At 53.4% G+C, this 19,767-nt stretch overlaps 1 protein-coding gene across 11 annotated transcripts in view; it reads right to left on the bottom strand.

Moving 5' to 3' along the window:
* cfap61 (cilia and flagella associated protein 61) overlaps positions 1-19,767 on the bottom strand; it is a 383,529-nt gene that overhangs the window by 242,483 nt on the left and 121,279 nt on the right. For all 11 annotated transcript variants that reach the window (XM_085981775.1, XM_085981777.1, XM_085981776.1 and 8 more), the window contains 2 exons: positions 18,774-18,913; positions 8,028-8,154 (listed from right to left, as the gene is read on the bottom strand). In XM_085981775.1, coding sequence (XP_085837901.1) covers positions 8,028-8,154; positions 18,774-18,913 — 267 coding nt within the window. The remainder of the gene's footprint in view (positions 1-8,027; positions 8,155-18,773; positions 18,914-19,767) is intronic.

Raw genomic sequence — 19,767 nt, 5'->3', positions numbered from 1 at the left:
GTTTGAGCCGGTCGATGGAGACTGTTTCGACCCTGTCGCCGAGTCGCAGCTTGAAGACCTTGTCCCCAGTTTGTAGTACCTCGTACGGTCCGTCGTACGGGGGTCGCAGGGGTCCGCGGTGCATGTCGTGTCGCACGAAGACGAAGCATGCCTGCTGTAAGTTTGGCGGGACGTGAGGTGCGAGTTCGCCGTGTCGGTTGACTGGAAGTGGGGCGAACTGTTGAGCGGAAGAGAAAGAGTTGAGCCGCTGCTGTTCGGCCGACCAAGGCGTGGTAGCCTCCGGGAGGAATTCGCCTGGTACGCGCAGCGGTTGTCCGTAGACTAACTCCACTGCTGAGGACTGGAGGTCTTCCTTGACCGCGGTGCGTAGGCCTAGTAGCACCCACGGTAGGCGGTCAGTCCAGGTACTGTCCTGCAGGCCGGCGCGGAGTGAGGCCTTGAGTGACCTGTGGAAGCGTTCACAAAGCCCGTTGGCCTGCGGGTGGTACGCCGTGGTTCGGTGGAGCGTCACCCCGAGGTTGCGTGCTGTGGCCGTCCAGAGTTCGGAGGTGAACTGGGCGCCTCTGTCGGAGGTTATGTCGGCCGGTACGCCGAACCTCGCGACCCAGGTGTTAACGAACGCCCTGGCGATGTCGGCTGTGGTGGTGGAGGTCAGCGGCACTGCCTCAGGCCAGCGTGTGTAGCGGTTGACCATCGTGAGGAGATAAGTTTGGCCTTGCGACGACGACAGAGGACCGACGATGTCGACGTGTACGTGGTCGAAGCGGCGGCTGGGTACCTCGAAGTCTCCCAGGGGTGCTTTTGTGTGCAGCTGTACCTTAGCCCGTTGGCAGGCGAGGCAGGAGGTGGCCCAAGTCCGAAAATCTTTGCTGAGGCCGCACCAGACGAAGTGCTGGGAGAGGAGTTTGACGGATGCGCGGGAACCCGGATGGGAGAGCCCGTGGAGCGCGTCGAAGATGCGGCGGCGCCAGGTTGCAGGGACGACCGGCCTGGGTTGGCCGAGTGAGACGTCGCAAGTGACTGCCGTGGCTTCGGGCCCGTGCGCGACCTTGGCTAGGCGTAGCCCTGGCAGGCTGGTGGCCGCCGAGAGGAGGTCTGGGTCCGTGAGCTGGGCCGCTGCTAGTTGCGCGTAGTCGACCGCGAGGTGATTCGCACAGATGGCGGGACGGGAAAGGCAGTCAGCGACAATGTTGTCTCTACCGGAGACGTGCTGGATGTCCGTGGTAAACTCGGACATGGCCGCGAGCTGGCGTTGCTGCCTAGTGGACCAGGGTTCGGTGTGCTTGGCCATCGCGTATGTGAGCGGCTTGTGGTCCACGTACGCGGTAAAGGGACGGCCCTCCAGGAGGAACCTGAAATGGCGGACCGACAGGTGGAGCGCGAGGAGCTCGTGGTCGAAAGTAGAGTATTTGACCTCCGGGGGGCGCAGTTGGTGGCTGTAGAAGGCAAGTGGCTGCCACGCGCCATTGACCCACTGCTCGAACACGGCTCCGACCGCGTGGTCGGAGGCGTCGGTGGTGAGCGCGACCCGGGCATCGGCCCTCGGGTGCGCGAGCAGGGTGGCGTCGGCGAGCGCGTTTTTGGTGGCGTCGAAGGCGGCTGACGTGTCAGTGGTCCAGGCTACGGCCATCTTGCCGGATTTACCTCAGAGGGAGTCGTATAGGGGCTTCATGAGGGCTGCTGCTCTGGGGATGAACCTGTTGTAGAAGTTCACCATCCCGAGGAACTCCTGGAGGCCCTTGATGGTTTTGGGGCGGGGGAATTGCTGGACGGCCTGCACCTTGTTGGGCAGGGGGACGGCCCAAGCAGGGGTGATGTGGTGGCCGAGAAAATCGATCTCGGCTAGGCCGAATTGGCACTTCGCCGGGCTGAGGATGAGCCCGTGTTGGGCTAGGCGCCCGAACAGGATGCGAAGGTGTTCGAGGTGTTCCTGTTGGGAGGAGCTGGCCACGAGAATGTCGTCTAGATAGACGAATAGGAAGTTCAGGTCCCGGAGGACTGAGTCCATAAGGCGCTGGAAAGCCTGGGCTGCATTCTTGAGGCCGAAGGGCATTCTCAGGAACTCGAACAGACCAAATGGGGTGATGACGGCCGTTTTGGGGATGTCCACGGGGTGTACGGGGACTTGGTGGTAACCGCGCACCAGGTCGACCTTGGAAAAGACGGTTCGTCCGGCCAGTCGGGCCGAGAAGTCCTGAATGTGCGGCACCGGGTATCGGTCAGGGGTGGTGGCGTCGTTGAGGCGGCGGTAGTCCCCGCAGGGGCGCCAGCGGGTGCTGGGCTTGGGGGCGATGTGGAGGGGCGAGGTCCAAGGGCTGCTGGAGCGGCGGATGATGCCGAGTTGCTCCATGGTGGTGAACTCGGCCCGCGCGATTTCCAGCTTGGCCGGGTTGAGTCTGCGGGCGTGGGCAGAGACCGGGGGGCCGGTGGTGGGGATATAGTGCTCCACACCGTGTTTGGCGGCTTTGGCCGAAAAAGTCGGGTTGGTGAGGGCGGGAAACTCGGCTAGAAATGCCGAGTAGTCGTCCGTGGCTCTGGCGAGGCAGTAGGTCGTCAGGCCGGCCGAACGGGCCGGGGTGAATGCGCCAGGGATGGGGGCCATAGTGTTGATGTCGACGAGGCGGTGCCTCGGAATGTCGACAAGGAGGCCGTGGGCGCGTAGGAAGTCGGCGCCGAGGAGTGGGCAGAGGACCTTGGCTGTGAGGAACTCCCAGCGGTAGCGGCGGCCTGCGAGGTCGAGCGTGACCATGCGGGTGCCGTATGTGCGGATGTCAGAGCCATTGGCTGCGGCCAGCGTGATACCCCGTGCGCCGCGTTGGATTTCGAGGGCGGAGGCGGGGGTGATGCTGTGCTGGGCTCCTGTGTCGCACAGAAATCGGCGGTTGGTGCTGTCGTCGGTGACATACAGTAGGGGCCCCTTTTGCCCCGCGGCCATCGTGGGGGCCGGTGCGGGGGGGGGGGGGTTTGAAAGTGCACGGTGGCGTGCAGCGTTGGGCCCTAGTGCCAAAACGGGTGTGGTAGTAGCAGTGACCCGGAGTGGAAGGGCGGTCGGGCCTAGTGGGCCGGGGAGACCGCGTGGTCGTTGCCGCGAGGTCGGGCGCGACGTCGCGGGCGGTCTGCGCGGAGAGCAGCCGGTCGGCCTTTTCGGCTATCTCGTTCAGGTCCATGGAGCCAGACTCCACAATAAGCGGGCGGATGCTGGCGGGGAGCTGCCGAATGAAAAGCGTGCGAAAGAGGGCGCCGGGGTTTTTGTCGTCCGAGAGGGACAGCATGTGGGAAAGCAGGTCCGACGGTGAAGCGTCACCAAGGCCTGGGAGGTCGAGGAGTTGGCAGTTGCGCTGGTAAGAGGGCGCCTGAAATTTTTTAAGAAGCGCGGCCTTCAGATGTTCGTACTTGCCTTCCTCTGGTGGCTCCTGCAGCGCTGCCCAAACCTTGGGAACTGTGGCGTAGGTGAGAGAGGCGACGAGGTCGTCATACTTCGTGGCGTCGACTGTAATACTTCTCAGCCGGAATCTGGACTCGGCTTGAACGAACCAGGCCTCGGCCAGGTTCTCCCAAAAGTCCGGTAGTTTAACCGTGATTGCGTTTGTATCCGCCATGCTAGCTTAGGATTCGTCCTGAGCGTCGGGGTCACCAGTGTTGAGATACCGCGGCAAACGTGGGAGTCGAGACCAGAGTTGGTGAAACACAACTGCTTTAATCTACATCATGGCAAAGAGAGAGCTTGAAAAGCCCGCGCAACCACTTAAATACTCCCCAGACAGGAAGTGCTCCCGGCAGCCTGTCCCTGTGGGAAACAAGTTGCCGGAGGAAAGGGCCCCCGGCTGGGGGCGGCTGCTGCCGGCAGTGCGCCTGCGTAAACTGTCCGTGCCGCCGTGAGCGGATTATGTCCAATGGTGGCGTGTCGCCACACTGTTTAATTTAGACCATGATTGTAAAACTAGAAACCCCTATTACAAATTTGTCAAGACTCTAGCAAAACAAGAAACCAGAAAAAAATCACTCTTCCCCCTCCCCCAATGATGGAATTGAGATGTAGAACAGACACAGCAAAATGTTGTCTCAATCAACTCATTTAAAAAGTGCTGGATACTTATCTGATTAAGAACACGACTCAAAGCTGCAGTGCAAGGTTGATATAGATGATTAAATAGTTAGTTACACATGAACATAATTGTTCCGGTGAACAAGGGTCCATAGAGAAATCATCTGTGGACTGCAACTGATTTGAATAGTGCAGATTATAAAGTTGGATTCATAGCCCACAGTTATTTTTTTGAGGGGGGGAGCAGATTCATGGAAATATTAGAGCTTTATTTTCTTAGAGGTTTTAATTGTGATTAGTTGAATTTCAAGGGATTCAGTGGGTTGGGTGGAGTCCAGGATGATGATAAATTTCACAATCTGTGATGGGGTCATTGTTTTGAAATTTTTGACTATTTGGCCTAGGGTTGCCAACTCTGGTTGGACGTTTGCCTGGAGGTTTCATCACATGATCTTCTGCCTTCAACTGCCCTACCCATAGCCTATTTTCCCATCTCCAATATTTGTATGACTAATAAATGAAAGATTTTGATATATGTAAAATAAATCAGTCCGTTGGTTTATAATTGGCCTCATCTCACTAGAGTTCATCAGCTGACATCTGGAAGATAGGAGAAACGCATGTGCGAAATGTGAAAGATTACAGTATCCAGTTCACATAACAAGGGGTTTTCATGCTATCATAGGACTAGATACAAGGCAGTAACGGTAAATTACCGATCACAAGGTGTGCAGAGTCCACTTACAGGAGAGACTGATGATGCTAAACCAGAGAGAATATCTAGAGCAGACACATAATTTGTAATAGGAAGGAATGAACTTGATGGCGAGGCACTGGGCACGAATGGCCTGTAGCAAGGCTAGGGGAAAGGGCAGCTCTGGGGCCAGCTCCTTGAAGGGCAAGTTCACGCATGAGTTCTGCTGCACATGACTCAGATGAGGATCGTGATGGGATGGCCTTCAGAAGAAGGGTGATGGTCATGCACACCAAATTGATGGGTGCAATGGCAAACCTGCCAGAGAGTATCTTGGTAATGTTAAGGAGCGTGGAGGAGTCTGCTGCCGACATTGCACAGGGCTCTGCACAGAGCATGGATCCCAAGATTTCCAGCCTGGAAATGATGCCATCCAAGCTCAACGCTGTCATGCAGTCTCAGTTTGAAGCCACCCAAGCTCTGACTAGTGCCATCGTGGCTGAGGTTACCACTGTTGACTGGGGCTTGTAGGGTGTCGCAGCAGGCCAGCAATCTGTGCTGGCCTCTCTCAAGATGACAGTATTCCTGTTCCCACTTCTACCACTCTGCCATTGCCCTTGCCCCTGTCTGTCAGCCAGTCAGCCCACTCTGCTGCCGCCCATGCCGAGGTGGTGCAGTCTACAGCCGGGCCTTCTAGGGCCAGAGCTGCTCGAGGTCATCCTGCAAGGCCACCTGAAGTCTCCTGCACAGAAACTCAGCAGCCTTCCACTAGCCATGCTGCAGCCACTAGGGGAGCACTTCGTAGGAGCACTGAATTAGGAAAGACAGGCACTACGGGATTGCAGAAGGATGATAAGATAATATTTTTCATGTAAATATGTGTGAATTGATTTGTGATAAATTTATTAATTTTGTTTGGAATCTTTTGTGGTGTCTCTCATTTCAGCTTTGTGCCCAGGAAGACGCTGTAATGTTCCGTGAGACAGGGATAGAATGATGGGGATGTGGTGAGCAACGGGGATCTGCGGTTTCATTCATTGAATCAGAGTCTGATTAGTCATTCACGGATAGCCCATCCAAAAGGACAATTGGCTGTCTGCCTCCTCCCTCTGAGGTGGTGGTGCAATTCCTGGTGGCAAGAGCTGCGCCCTCATGATGGCCAAGTTGTGAAGCATGCAGCAGACCACCACAAAATTGACACCCGCTCCGCCGAGTACTGGAGGGCTCCTCCCGAGCAATCAAGGCAGCGGAATGTTGCTTCAGTAGCCCGATGGTCTGCTCGATGATGTTCCTGGTGGAAGCATGATTTTCATTATGAGTGCTGGGCACGAGTGGTGGGGTTGCGGAGGGGAGTCATGAGCCAGATGGAGAGAGGATAGCCCTCGTCTCCGAGCAGCCACCCTCGAGTTTGCTGGGGTGGCTGGAAGATTGCTGGCACACCGGACTGACGCAGGATGAAGACATCATGGCTGCTGCCAGGATAGCGGGCATTGACCATCAGGAAACGCTGGGCGTGGTCGCACAACAACTGCACATTAAGTGAGTGGTAGCCTTTGTGATTACGTAAGATCTCAGGATTGTTATACACGCCCGCAAAGCCACATGGGTGCAGTCGATGGCGCCGTGCACCATGGGAATGCCCACTGTCCTGGCAAAGCAGGCATTGACATGCCTCCTGCTGCAGACTTGAAGGATCCGCTGGCGAAGAAATTGAGGGCCATAGTGACCTTGACTGCCACTGGGAGAGCCGTGTTCGCTGTGCTCTCGGGCTGCAGGTCTGGTTGCAGGAGGTGGCAGAGTTCTGTGACCACCTCCTTGGTGAAGCGAAGCCTCCTAATACACTCTTCCTCGCTTAAGTGGACGTAGGAGAAGTGCTCTCGGAAGACCCTAGGTGGGTAAGGCCTCCTGTTGATAGCCCTCATCGCCCTCCTCTTCCTCCCTCTGCGCTCATGTTCCCGTCTTCCTCGTGGCCTCTGCTGAAGATCCCGGAGAGCAAAGTTGACGCCAGTACAGTCCCCATGACTGTGAGCAAGTTGTGAGCAGAAGCCTTAAAAAAAAAATGAAGGCGTTCTGCTCCTGCAACAACACTCCCTGTTACCTTAGAACCTTGAAAGAAGTTAATAAAGCTGGTGGAGTTGCAGAAAGTAGCACAGAGCCAGTCAAACTGCATAACCATGTCAGGTGTAACTGATTGCTCATGATCCCATTAAATACCGCTGCAGGAGCCTCCTTCTTGCTCTTGAAAGCTTGCTCTGCCTGTCGTTGTTAAGGCATGCCAGTGAGTTGAAAGGCGAAATCCAATGCTGCAAATCGGGCGTCAAGTGAGCTTTGCACACTCACTGACATCACAATCTCATTAATTTAAATCCCTTCAGTGATCGCTTTTATTGGCAGTGCTGCCGGCCCTCGCAAAATGGTGGCCACCACGGGACCCGCCACCAGCTGGCGGAAGAGCGGTGGCCGCCATTTGTTCATCATATCATGGCTGTAACCGGTGGCATTAAACACCTGAATTTTTAGCTCCTGGTCTCTTTCCTAGTAAAATGTTCAAGGATTGCAAATAGAATAATTACTTGCAGAACTATCACAGCTCCCAGTTAGCACAAGCACACTATCATCCTGAAGGTCACTTTTCTGATATTGAGATTGAAGCGCTTTGTTTGGAATATAAAAGGGAGTCCATCTCCATATGCATGTTGCACCAGACCTGAAATTGATTGAAGTGGTCACTGAGTGGAAAGGGGTGACCATCTCCACCATTCTTCAATATAGTTACACTCAACTGTATAAATGTAAGTCTTTCATTTCTTTACGTAAGAACATAACATAAGAAATAGGAGCTGGAGTAGGCCATTTGTTTCTTCAAGCCTGCTCCGCCATTCAACAAGATCATGGCTGATCTTCTACCTCAACTCCACCTTCCCGCACTATCCCCATATCCCTTAATTCCCTTTGTTTCCAAAAATTTATCAACCTCGGTCTTGAATATACACAATGGCTGAGCATCCACAGCTCTCTGGGGTAGAGAATTCCAAAGATTCACAACCCTTTGAGTGAAGAAATTCCTTCTCATCTCAGTCCTAAATGGCCTACCCCTTATTCTGTGACTGTGACCCCATGTTATAGATTCCCCAGCCAGGGGAAACATTTTCCCAGCATTAACCCTGTCAAGCCCCTTAAGAATCTTATATGTTTCAGATAAATACATCAAAATGTTTATAATTAACAGATTAAACAGTCAACAAATTATGCTTTCAACAACATAACCCAAATTGATCAAATACTCACTGAGTCTCTGCGACACCGATTATAAATAATTAAGTTGACTAAAACACTGTGCTGCAGATCAAGGCTTTGGACAAGACTTTCAATCCCTTTAGTGTCACTGTATGTTGCAAGTCGTACCACAAAGGATCTGGGGTGAAAACAGTTTAAAATCTATAAGGGTTTATTGATTAAGATGCAAAAACCTGTAAAAGGAAAGACAAACATATTACCGCAACAGTATAAGACCTCCCCCTTGTATTTATGAATTGAAGCAATGTAAATATCTAAATTATTAATGTAATATTGCTCTTCTGGTAGAACAATGAAATGTTTGAGTCCTGATACAGTTGCCTCCTCTTCCGCCTAAGTCCTTGATGTTTTACTTCTCTCCTGCACAAGCCAGAGGACACGTTTGAGATGTGACACATATAATATAATAAAGGATAGTCAACACGGATTGCAAAAGAGGTTTTCCCAACCTTATTGAGTTCTTTGAAGTAACAGAAAGTGTAGATATGGGTAATATAGTAGATATAAGGTACTTGAATTTTCAAAAGGCCTTCGAGAAGGTACCACATACTAGGCTCATAACTATGGTCAGAGCATGTGGAGTTAAGCGACAAGTAACAGAATTGATAGCAAACTGGCTACAAAACAGAGAATAGGGGTTAAAGGTATTTACTCAGACTGGTGAAAGGTGGGAAGTGGTGTTCCAGAGATCGGTGCTGGGATCACTGTTGTTCACCATTTACATAAATGATCTGGATTCAGGTATCAGAAATGCAATTTCAAAATTTGCAGATGATACCAAATTGGGGGGTACAGTTAATACTGAAGAAAACTGCGACAAAATACAAGAAGACGTTAATAAACTTGCAGAATGGGCATGTAAATGGTAAATACATTTCAATATAGGTAAGTGTGAGGAGGTGCATTGTGGTAGGAGGAATAAGAAGGCCACATACACTTTGGAAAATAAGAGTCTAAATGGGGTAGAGGAGCAAAGTCATCTGGAGATACAGGCCCCGATATTTACAAGGAGGCTCGGAGGGTGCAGGGGAGGCCGAAAAACCCGATAAGGCTGGGAACATGGATATCTTGCCAAACTTAACGGCAGGACCTCATTATCATTTTTTGTTCCATTTCCTGCACGGCAGCAAGCTAAATTAACAGCCTGGCTGGCGGCTGGGAGGGAGGGAAAACCAGCAGCAGGAGGCTGCAGCTTTTGACCCTTGGGAGGGAGGAAGGTCAACGACTGTGGCAGGGTGGAGAGAGAGAGGTGATCGCAGTTAGGGGAAGAGAGAGGCGATCGCAGCAAAGGGAAGAAGGGAAGAGAGGCGCGTTTGTGGCGGGGGATGAGAGTCCATCGTGGTTGGGAGAAAGAGAGAGTCCATTGAGGCAGGGAGAAGAGAGGGGTTATCACAGCAGGGAGAAGAACGAGGCCATCACAGCGGGGGGAGGAGAGAGAGGCCATCACGGCGGGGAGAGGCCATCACGGCGGGGAGAGGAGAGAGATCATCACGGCGGGGAGAGGAGAGAGGCCATCACGGCGGGGGGAGGAGAGAGAGGCCATCACAGCGGGGGGAGGAGAGAGAGGCCATCACGGCGGGGAGAGGCCATCACAGCGGGGGGAGGAGAGAGGCCATCACGGCGGGGAGAGGAGAGAGGCCATCACGGCGGGGGGAGGAGAGAGATCATCACGGCGGGGAGAGGAGAGAGGCCATCACGGCGGGGGGAGGAGAGAGAGGCCATCACAGCGGGGGGAGGAGAGAGAGGCCATCACGGCGGGGAGAGGCCATCACAGCGGGGGGAGGAGAGAGGCCATCACGGCGGGGAGAGGAGAGAGGCCATCACGGCGGGGGGAGGAGAGAGAGGCCATCACGGCGGGGGGAGGAGAGAGGCTATCACGGCGGGGAGAGGCCATCACAGCGGGGAGAGGCCATCACGGCAGGGGGAGGAGAGAGAGGCCATCACGGCGGGGAGAGGCCATCATGACGGGGGAGGAGAGAGGCCATCACGGCGGGGAGAGGCCATCACGGCGGGGGGAGGAGAGAGGCCATCACGGCGGGGGGAGGAGAGAGGCCATCACGGCAGGGGGAGGAGAGAGGCCATCACGGCGGGGGGAGGAGAGAGATCATCACGGCGGGGAGAGGAGAGAGGCCATCACGGCGGGGGGAGGAGAGAGGCCATCACGACGGGGGGAGGAGAGAGAGGCCATCACGGCGGGGAGAGGAGAGAGGCCATCACGGCGGGGAGAGGAGAGAGGCCATCATGGCAGTGCAGGGGAGGAGAGAGGCCATCACGGCGGGGGGAGGAGAGAGGCCATCACGGCTGGGGGAGGAGAGAGGCCATCACGGCGGGGGGAGGAGAGAGGCCATCATGGCAGTGCAGGGGAGGAGAGAGGCCATCACAGCGGGGGGAGGAGAGAGGCCATCACGGCGGGGGGAGGAGAGAGGCCATCACGGCGGGGAGAGGAGAGAGGCCATCACAGCGGGTGGAGGAGAGAGGCCATCACGGCGGGGGGAGGAGAGAGGCCATCACGGCGGATGGAGGAGAGAGGCCATCATGGCGGGGGGAGGAGAGAGGCCATCACGGCGGATGGAGGAGAGAGGCCATCACGGCGGGGGGAGGAGAGAGGCCATCACGGCGGGGGGAGGAGAGAGGCCATCACGGCGGGGGGAGGAGAGAGGCCATCATGGCGGGGGGAGGAGAGAGGCCATCACGGCGGGGAGAGGAGCGAGGCCATCATGGCAGTGCAGGGGAGGAGAGAGGCCATCACGGCGGGGAGAGGAGAGAGGCCATCACGGCAAGGAGGAGAGAGGCCATCACGGCTGGGGGAGGAGAGAGGCCATCACGGCGGGGGGAGGAGAGAGGCCATCATGGCAAAGAGGAGAGAGGCCATCACGGCGGGGGGAGGAGAGAGGCCATCACGGCGGGGGGAGGAGAGAGGCCATCACGGCTGGGGGAGGAGAGAGGCCATCATGGCAAGGAGGAGAGGCCATCACAGCGGGGGGAGGAGAGAGGCCATCACGGCGGGGGGGAGGAGAGAGGCCATCACGGCTGGGGGAGGAGAGAGGCCATCACGGCTGGGGGAGGAGAGAGGCCATCATGGCAAGGAGGAGAGGCCATCACAGCGGGGGGAGGAGAGAGGCCATCACGGCGGGGGGGAGGAGAGAGGTCATCACGGCTGGGGGAGGAGAGAGGCCATCACGGCGGGGGGAGGAGAGAGGCCATCATGGCAAGGAGAAGAGAGGCCATCACGGTGGGGGGAGGAGAGAGGCCATCTCGGCGGGGAGAGGAGAGAGGCCATCATGGCAGTGCAGGGGAGGAGAGAGGCCATCACGGCGGGGGGAGGAGAGAGGCCATCACGGCAATGCAGGGGAGGAGAGAGGCCATCACGGCGGGGGGAGGAGAGAGGCCATCATGGCAGTGCAGGGGAGGAGAGAGGCCATCACGGCGGGGGGAGGAGAGAGGCCATCACGGCAATGCAGGGGAGGAGAGAGGCTATCGCAGCAGTGCAGGGGAGGGAGAGGTCATTGGAGCTGGTGGGAGGTAGAGGCCATCAGTTTTGGAGGGAGAGAGAGGTTGCGATCGGCAAGTGGTAGGCTGAAGACTTCCTTGAGGGGCCAGGGGGGAGCACTCCTGCTCATCCTGACTCACAAGGAGTGCTGGAAAAGGCACTTACCTTTTGGAGCTAGCAGTTCCCACTTCCCTTTAACTACTAGTTTTCCCGACCCCTGGGAAGCACGTGCAGCAGCAGTGAATTTTAAATTGGGCTCTCAATTGCACTTGGGAACCCAATTTAAATATGTCAATAAAGTGTCCTCCTTCTCCATGGCGGGACAGTCACATGCCACGATATCCGTGTATGGTGTGTTGGGGGTACAATCGCCATATTTACACCCCCAACGCCCTCCTGACCCTCTCCCACCCATTGTGGGATGGTTAATACTGAGGCCATAGATTCACAAATCATTAAAAGTAGCATTGCAGGTTAACAAGGCCATAACAAATGCAAACAAACCACTGCAGTGAAAAACAGAGATGTTATGTTCAGCTTGTATAGAACCTTGGTTAGACCACACTGTACACAGTTCTCCATATTACAAAAGAATGACTTGCATTTATATAGCACCTTTCACAACCTCAGGACATCCCAAAGTGCTTTACAGCCAATGAAGTACTTTTGAAGTGTAGTCACTGTTGTAATGTAGGAAACGTGGCACCCAATTTGCGCACAGCAAGGTCCCACAAACAGCAATGTGATAATGACCAGATAATCTGATTTTTAGTGATGCTGATTGAGGGATAAATATTGGCCAGGACACCGGGGATAACGCCCCTGCTCTTCTTTGAAATAGTGCTGTGGAATCTTTTACATCCACCTGAGATGGCAGACGGGGTCTCGGTTTAACATCAAAAGACAGCACCTTCAACAATGCAGCACTCCCTCAGTCAGCCTAGATTTTTGTGCTCAAGTCTCTCGAGCGGGACTTGAACCCATAACCTTCTGATTCACAGGTGAGAGTGCTATCAACTGAGCCACGGCTGACACATAGGCCTAGAAATTCAGTATAGCCACGTTTGGGGCGCTACAGCCGGGCGGCCGCTAAAGTTTGCGCCCGGCGCAACTTAGCGCCACCTTCGCCGATATTCAGTTGCATCGCCCCAAGAGGTTGCTGCTGCACTAAAACAGGCGATGCACGACTATCATTAGGCGCTAAGCCGGCGGCCCGGGGCGATCCCACCGAGGGCGGGCGCAGCGCAGGTGCGGCGAGTTGCTGATTGAAGGCAGACACTCTGGCGCCGGTGAGCTCTTAAAGGGGGAGGGTGGATTTGTTTGGCTGCCACGCCCTGCACACTGCAGCCCTGAAGCAAGGCCTGACCACTGCTGCTTGATCTGTACAACGCCCAGGACAATGGAGAAGGCCAGGGAGAGAGCGCAGCGCTTCAGCGATGGTGACCTGAGGGTGCTGGTTGGCGCAGTGAAACGCAGGCACCATGTTCTGTTCCCTGAAGGTGGCAGGAGGCCGCTGCCCAGCGCCTATCGGAAAGCCTGGAGGGAGGTGTCAAACAGGGTGACCTCCAACAGCGTGGTTGCCAGGACTCCTGTGCAATGCCGGAAAAAGTTCAACGACCTCACTCGGGTTGTCAGGGTAAGTACCCTTTCCAGTGTCCTCCTCATCCCTGCATGTGCACCTCAGTTTATGGGCAAAGGGACCTGAAAGCCCTAATGCCCAGCCCTCATCCAGCAGCTATGGGACTGTCATGAAAATCACTTGCACATTCAGGACTTTACACACTGTCAGGGCTATTCCACCATGGGAGGCAGTGCAGACAAGATCAGGGCTTCACACTGTCAGGGCTATTCCACCATGGGAGGCAGTGCAGACAAGATCAGGGCTTCACACTGTCAGGGCTATTCCACCATGGGAGGCAGTGCAGACAAGATCAGGGCTTCACACTACTTAGAGGCCGTCCTTTCTCTTGCAGGGCAAGGTGGCGCACAACCAAAGGCAGCAGCGTGAGACCGGGGGAGGCCATCCTGACCTCAAACAGCTCTCCGACCTGGAGCAGCGTGTGGAACTCATTACGTCAGGCCGGCTGATTGGCCCCGTCGCCAGTGGAGATGCCGACCCTGTTGTGGGCCCCAATGGTAAGGGCATCACCTTTTTGACCTCTCTCTTTCCATTTGCGCCTCAGAACAGCATCCTTTGCCACTGTCGGACCAATGCAGTGCATAGCAGCACTCATGCCTCCCTCGCTGCCGCCCTGTCCTCACTCTAAAGCAACTCTTGTGCCTCCCTGCTTTCAGATGGTGAATCGCCAGGTGAGGAGGCGGGCCCTCAAGCTGGCACTGTGAGTGAATCGGAGGGTGAGAAGGAGGAAGAGGAAGAGGAAGCTGGACCATCAGTGCCACCCTCAGCCGAGGCAGCCCATGGAGATGATGGGGACACGTCTTCCCTGGAGGGGAGCAGGGGGGAAGGGTCGGAGGAGAGTGAAGCTCCGGGGCCCAGCGGGCTGCAGCAACGCGGGAGGGGTGGGGAAGCTCGGCGGCCTTCTCCCCGGAGGGTGAGTGCGGCCTCCAGTCCTGCTACGGTGAGCGCAGAGGAGGAGCGGCTCCTAGCGGAAATGGCCGCCCAGGCTGAGCGCAGGCACACTGAGCTCATGGCTGCAGTGGCAAGGATGCCTGACTCCATAGAGTCACTGGCAAGGAGTGTGCAGGAATTCGGGGCAGCACAGGCCAGGAGTCTGCAACAATTCAGTGCAGCACAGGACAGGAGTCTGCAGGACTTCGCGGCAGCACAGGCGGCTTCTAGCCAAGTGCTCAGTCGTGCCGTGCATTCACTGGCTGGTGTCATGCGGACACAGACCAGGGTCACACGGGCACTAACTGCTGCCACCCTCGCTGGATCGGCCAGGCATCGCCAGGGCACTCGCCGCGCCGCAGCAGCCCAGCAGTCTGTGCTTCAGCAGATTGCTGCGCATGCTGCAGTGCTGGCCCGTGCGAGTGCCAATGTCTCAGGCGACCAGGGAGTACCTGTGATCTGTCAGGTTGGCAGCATTCCTGCAGCCAAAACTGCCACTCCTCCATTGCAGCTGCCACCAGCCGCTGGACAGACTGCTGCCGCCCAAGCAGAGTTGGAGCAGTCAGCAGCCGGCCCCTCCAGGCCCAGAGCTGGTCCAGGCCGACCCCCAAGGGCATCTGCCGTCTCGCCATCTGACCCTCAGCAGCCTTCCCCCAGCCTTGCTGCAGCCACTCGGGTCCCATTGAGGAGGAGCTGCAGGGTGGGCAGGGGCCTGTCACGGATGCGAAACGCATCACCCTCGCAGGGGAAAAAGTAGAAGGTGTGGCCAAATGTTTTGTTTCACTTGTAAAGGCCGATTCTGGTGTATTTGTTTTTTTGGAAAGGCCGATACTGGTGTATTTGTGTTTCTGTAAAGGCCGAGACTGGTCTATTTGTGTTTTTGGGGGGGGCTTCTCTCCATTAGTTTGTTATGTGGGAAGGGCACAGAGGTATCAAAGTAATAAATGTTCTTAAATCGCACTGTCCATGCTTTCTTTTGGAAGTCCTGGTTGCCCTACTCGGCTGAGGGCATGTGGAGCAGCTACATTCATCTTGTTCCATTGGCACAAGCCATTCCCTGAGAGGGGGCCTAGAACCGACGTGCAATAAGCCACCGACGGGCGGCCCTTGCACTTTCTGCCTCCCTCCTGTGCTGGTCCTCCTCCTCCTCCTCTGGTGGTCCTCCAATGTCTGGTGGCAGTGGCTGAGTCCTGCGGATAGCCAGGTTGTGCAGCATGCAGCACACGACAACGAAATGGGAGACTCGCTCAGGCGAGTACTGTAGGGCTCCTCCGGAACGATCCAGACAGCGGAACCGTTGCTTCAGGACGCCGATTGTTTGCTCAATGATGTTCCTGGTTGCTTGATAGCTGTCATTGTATCCCTCTTCAGCAAGGGTGCTGGGCGCACGGAGCGGGGTCATCAGCCAGGTGCACAAAGGATAGCCTTTGTCCCCGAGAAGCCATCCTCGTGGGTAAGGCTGGGCCTGGAACATGTCTGCCACAGAAGTCTGGCGCAGGATGAAGGCATCGTGGCTGCTGCCTGGAAAGCGGGCATTGACAGCTAGGATGAGCTGCCTGTGGTCACACACCAACTGCACGTTGAGCGAATGGTAGCCCTTCCGGTTGCAGTAATCCTCGGCATTCTCTAGAGGTGCCCGCAAAGCCACATGCGTGCAGTCAATGGCGCCCTGCACCATGGGGAAGCCCGCTAATGCTGCAAAGCCCATTGCACGCTGTTGCTGCTTGTCAACGGCCATGGAGAAGGAGATGAACTGACGTCTCCTTCTGAAAAGGGCATTGGTCACCTGGCGGATGCAGCAATGTACCGCAAACTGGGAGATGTTGGAAATGTCCCCAGTAGCGGATTGGAAGGAGCTGGTGGCATAGAAGTTGAGAGACATCGTCACCTTCACTGCCACCGACAGAGACGTCCTGCTCCTCAGCTGCGGCTGCAGATCTCCGCGAAGCAGGTGGCAGATCTCAGTGACCACCGCCCTTCGGAATCGCAGCCTCCGAACACACTGCTCGTCAGACATGTTCAGATATGAGAACTGCTGGCGGTATACCCTAGGTGGGTAAGGCCTCCTTTGCCGACGCCTGTTGCCCCTTCTCCATCTGGCCATGACTGGCACTCTCTCACGGCGTCTCTGAGCCCTTTGAATGCAATGGAGAAGCCCAACGTTTCCACCCATTGCAGCCCCCATTATATGTTTCCAATCAATGCTATGGCTCTGAAGTTAAAGACAAGTGCAAAGCTGTGGCCTGAAGCCACAAGTACCTGTGCGAGTGTTGAGCCAAACCAGAAAGCTCTCTACCTTTGTCTCTCTCCAAAGATCCGTCTCTCTCAAAGAAGGAGTGTTGCAAAATGGCTGCCATTTCTACTGCAGGAGGAGTGCCCTTTAATTTGCGCCCCCCGCGCCCCGCAGCGACTGGGAACCGTTCCCCTCTACCAGTCGCTAGGGGCGCCAGGCGCACAATAGGCCGGTGCCACTGAATTTCCGGTTTGGGGCGCACAAAGGGCGTTGCACGATGAAATGACGTCAGGATCTGAGCGCGCAGCTGAGCGCGCGCAAAGGCTTTGCGCCGCCGCTAAATCTTAACTGAAGTTGGCAAGACGCGCAGATCGCGCTGCGCCCGGGCACTAGCCGCTTAGCGCCCCACATCTCCTCCTCCTAAGGCGCTAGCGGCTGGCGCAAACAACTGAATTTCTAGGCCATAGGATATCGTGGCACTGGAGAAGGTGCAAAAAAGATTTACAAAGATGATACCAAGACTGAGAGGTTATAACTATCAGGAAAGACTGAACAGGCTGGGGCTCTTTTCTCTAGAAAAGAGAGGCTGAAGGGTGACCTAATAGAGGTCTTTAAAATTATGAAGTGGATTAGATGCAGTAGATGTAGAGAAGATGTTTTCATTTGTGGGGCAGTCCAAAACTAGGGGACATAAATGTAAGATAATCACTAACAAATCCAATAAGGAATTCAGGAGAAACTTCTTTATTTAGAGAGTGGTTAGAATGTGGAACTTGCTACCACATGGAGTAGTTGAGGCGAATAGCATAGATGGCGAATTGCATTTAAGGGGAAGCTAGATAAGTACATGAGGGAGAAAGGAATAGAAGGATATGCTGATAGTGTGAGATGAAATATGGTGGGAGGAGGCTCTTGTGGAGAATAAATATTGGCATAAACAAGTTGAAAATATCAGCAGTGATCCCATACTATTTCCAGTGCATATTTTAATGGTTAAAAAGATTCATTGTTTGCCTAGAAACATGCTATCCCAAATTACCTCACGCATAAGATCACATTTTCGTTCACAGGGAGTGAAGGATTATCTGCAGAGGTGAACTTTTGTGTTGGGCATGAGAAAAAGCATATGAAGTGAGTTCAAGTCATAACTACAACTTAAGAAAGTTTTATAAAGTGGTAGGTAAATATTATTACAGGTCTGTTATGCTCTGTATCTTTCAGTATCAGTTAGGTGCCTGATATTTTTATTTTGTTGGTCAAAAATGTATTACTTCTGTAAATTTGCTGTATTATTGCATTCACAGTCCAGCTGTATCAGGACGTCAATAAACATCAGAAACTGCACTCCAGGTCCCGGCCTATCCACCAACACCACAGAATATCTATTGGTATGGTTAGGATTTGCAATAATTTATAGGAGAAAAAATTATTCACCTAGCGATACTGTAGGAATGGTCAAATTCCTATCTAGAGATTGAGTTCGACGCAGGCAATCAATCAAAAAGGTTTTTAATGTCAAACTAACGAGTTTAAACAGATTGATGCAAGAGAACTATGAATACAGGACTTAAGAGGTCGGAGGCTCCACGAGGACTGCCTGGGCGGTCCCGTGGATGGCGTCATGACGTCATCACGTTTTCCCCGCGTTTGGGTGATCACGTGATTAGCGGCATGACGTCATCGCGTTTGCCCGCGCTCTTAAAGGGACCACGCACTGTACATGCAAACTGTATATACAATGGTACAGATTTAGTCTGTAGCTAACACATCGTTAAAGGGAATTATGTACAGTTGTTCAGAGTCCCTCAGTGGCTCTGCCACAATACCGTTGTTTAAAGAAATTTGCTTCTTTTCTCAGTAATTTTGCTCAGGCCACTACTCTGTTGTATTTAAGGCTTAATAACCTAATTATTTGACCAAAGGAGATGACGGCGACCACAAGAAATGTAACACACAAGAGTTCAAACAGCAGCACCATGTCAGAGACGTCAGGCACAGAATGGATGGGAGATTTAAAAATGGATGCAAACTATACCTATGGTAAGTATTCTAACATTCTTTCTCATTCATTCTAACTCTAGATAGCAGTAGGATTAGTACAGAATACTACAGGGACTAATGCTGGGGTCCCTGAAGATCTAAACGTTCAGGCTATCTTGCATCAAAGTGTTTTTTCATCCCGAGTTAATGTTTGGTGAAGGTATTCCAGGTAGTTGTCTTGCAGAAAGCTTCAACAGAAATTGCGGAAGTTGAACCAATAAAGTAGTGTACTGTAATACAAATCCCTTGCTTTTAACAATGCAGCATCTGGGAGGGGCAGGAAGGATTGATGAAAAAATACCTTGTTCCATAGTACTAAAGATTCCATTTTCTTCGGCACATCAATAATCAGTACTTTTTCAAAAAGCTAGTAAGTACAGTAAATTGGTTTAGAAGATTCCTTACTTTAGCAAACCTTTGCGATGAGTGATGTACAGCTCTTGAGGTATCGTGGTCTTGCTGTAGGGCGCAGCACGGATAAAATCCTTCAGCAAAGGAAACTCTGGGACCACATGAGGTACAGTGATAACACAATAGTCTCTGTCCTATAATCATTTGTGGCAAAAACACAAAATAATAAGCAACTAATAGTTAAAAAAAATCCAACACACTAAAGGATTCAGAGAACATCATAAACTCTGGGAGTAATATTTGAGCAGTTTAAGCACCTCATTTGTATGTATAACATACAATTAAAGTATTCTTAAAATAATTATTTTTGCAGAGACTATAGCAGTGGGAATTTAACTAATATGTTTAATGGTGTGAAGAAGCATGACAAAGTGGCAGTCTGAATGAGTGAGAGAGCAGATGGACTGTCATTGTATTGTCCATCCTAATGGAACTAATATATCACGTCATTCTAAGATTAGTACAAATTTTTAGTTCACATTTAATGTTGAGTAATTGTGCACCTTGCATGTATTGTATTTAAATTATTCAATAAGAAACTATGAAAGACATTTCACTGGGACAGCACCTAGGCACACTAACACATAGCCCTGTTAAACCATACACAATCATTGTACCACCCTTTTACTGCAGTTAGGATATTGCAATCTAGGGACAACCCATGTGTTTTCCGCCAATACACTCACCATGCCACTAAATCTCGCTTCTGCCAAACAGTTTCCAGACAGGGCATGAATTTATTCAATAAGATGTTATAATACCCTAGTATTACAAAATTCTGAGGGAAAATTGGAGAGTCAGCCCCAGGACCATGCTATCAACCAGAGCAGCACTGCTGTTTAAAAACAGAATTAGTCATTATGCCTAGTTATGGGCAGAAGAAAATTCTGCAGGCAACACCTCAGTTACTCTATTAACTCCTTCTTCTTCTTCTTCTTCTAAGGCAGTCCCTCGGAACTGAGGATGACTTGATTCCACATTAAAAATG

This window comes from Somniosus microcephalus, chromosome 3, assembly GCF_052327205.1.
Source record: "Somniosus microcephalus isolate GS21.2 chromosome 3, FLI_Smic_1.0, whole genome shotgun sequence".
NCBI classification, from domain to species: domain Eukaryota; kingdom Metazoa; phylum Chordata; class Chondrichthyes; order Squaliformes; family Somniosidae; genus Somniosus; species Somniosus microcephalus.
This window is presented reverse-complemented; position numbering and strand designations above follow the sequence as displayed.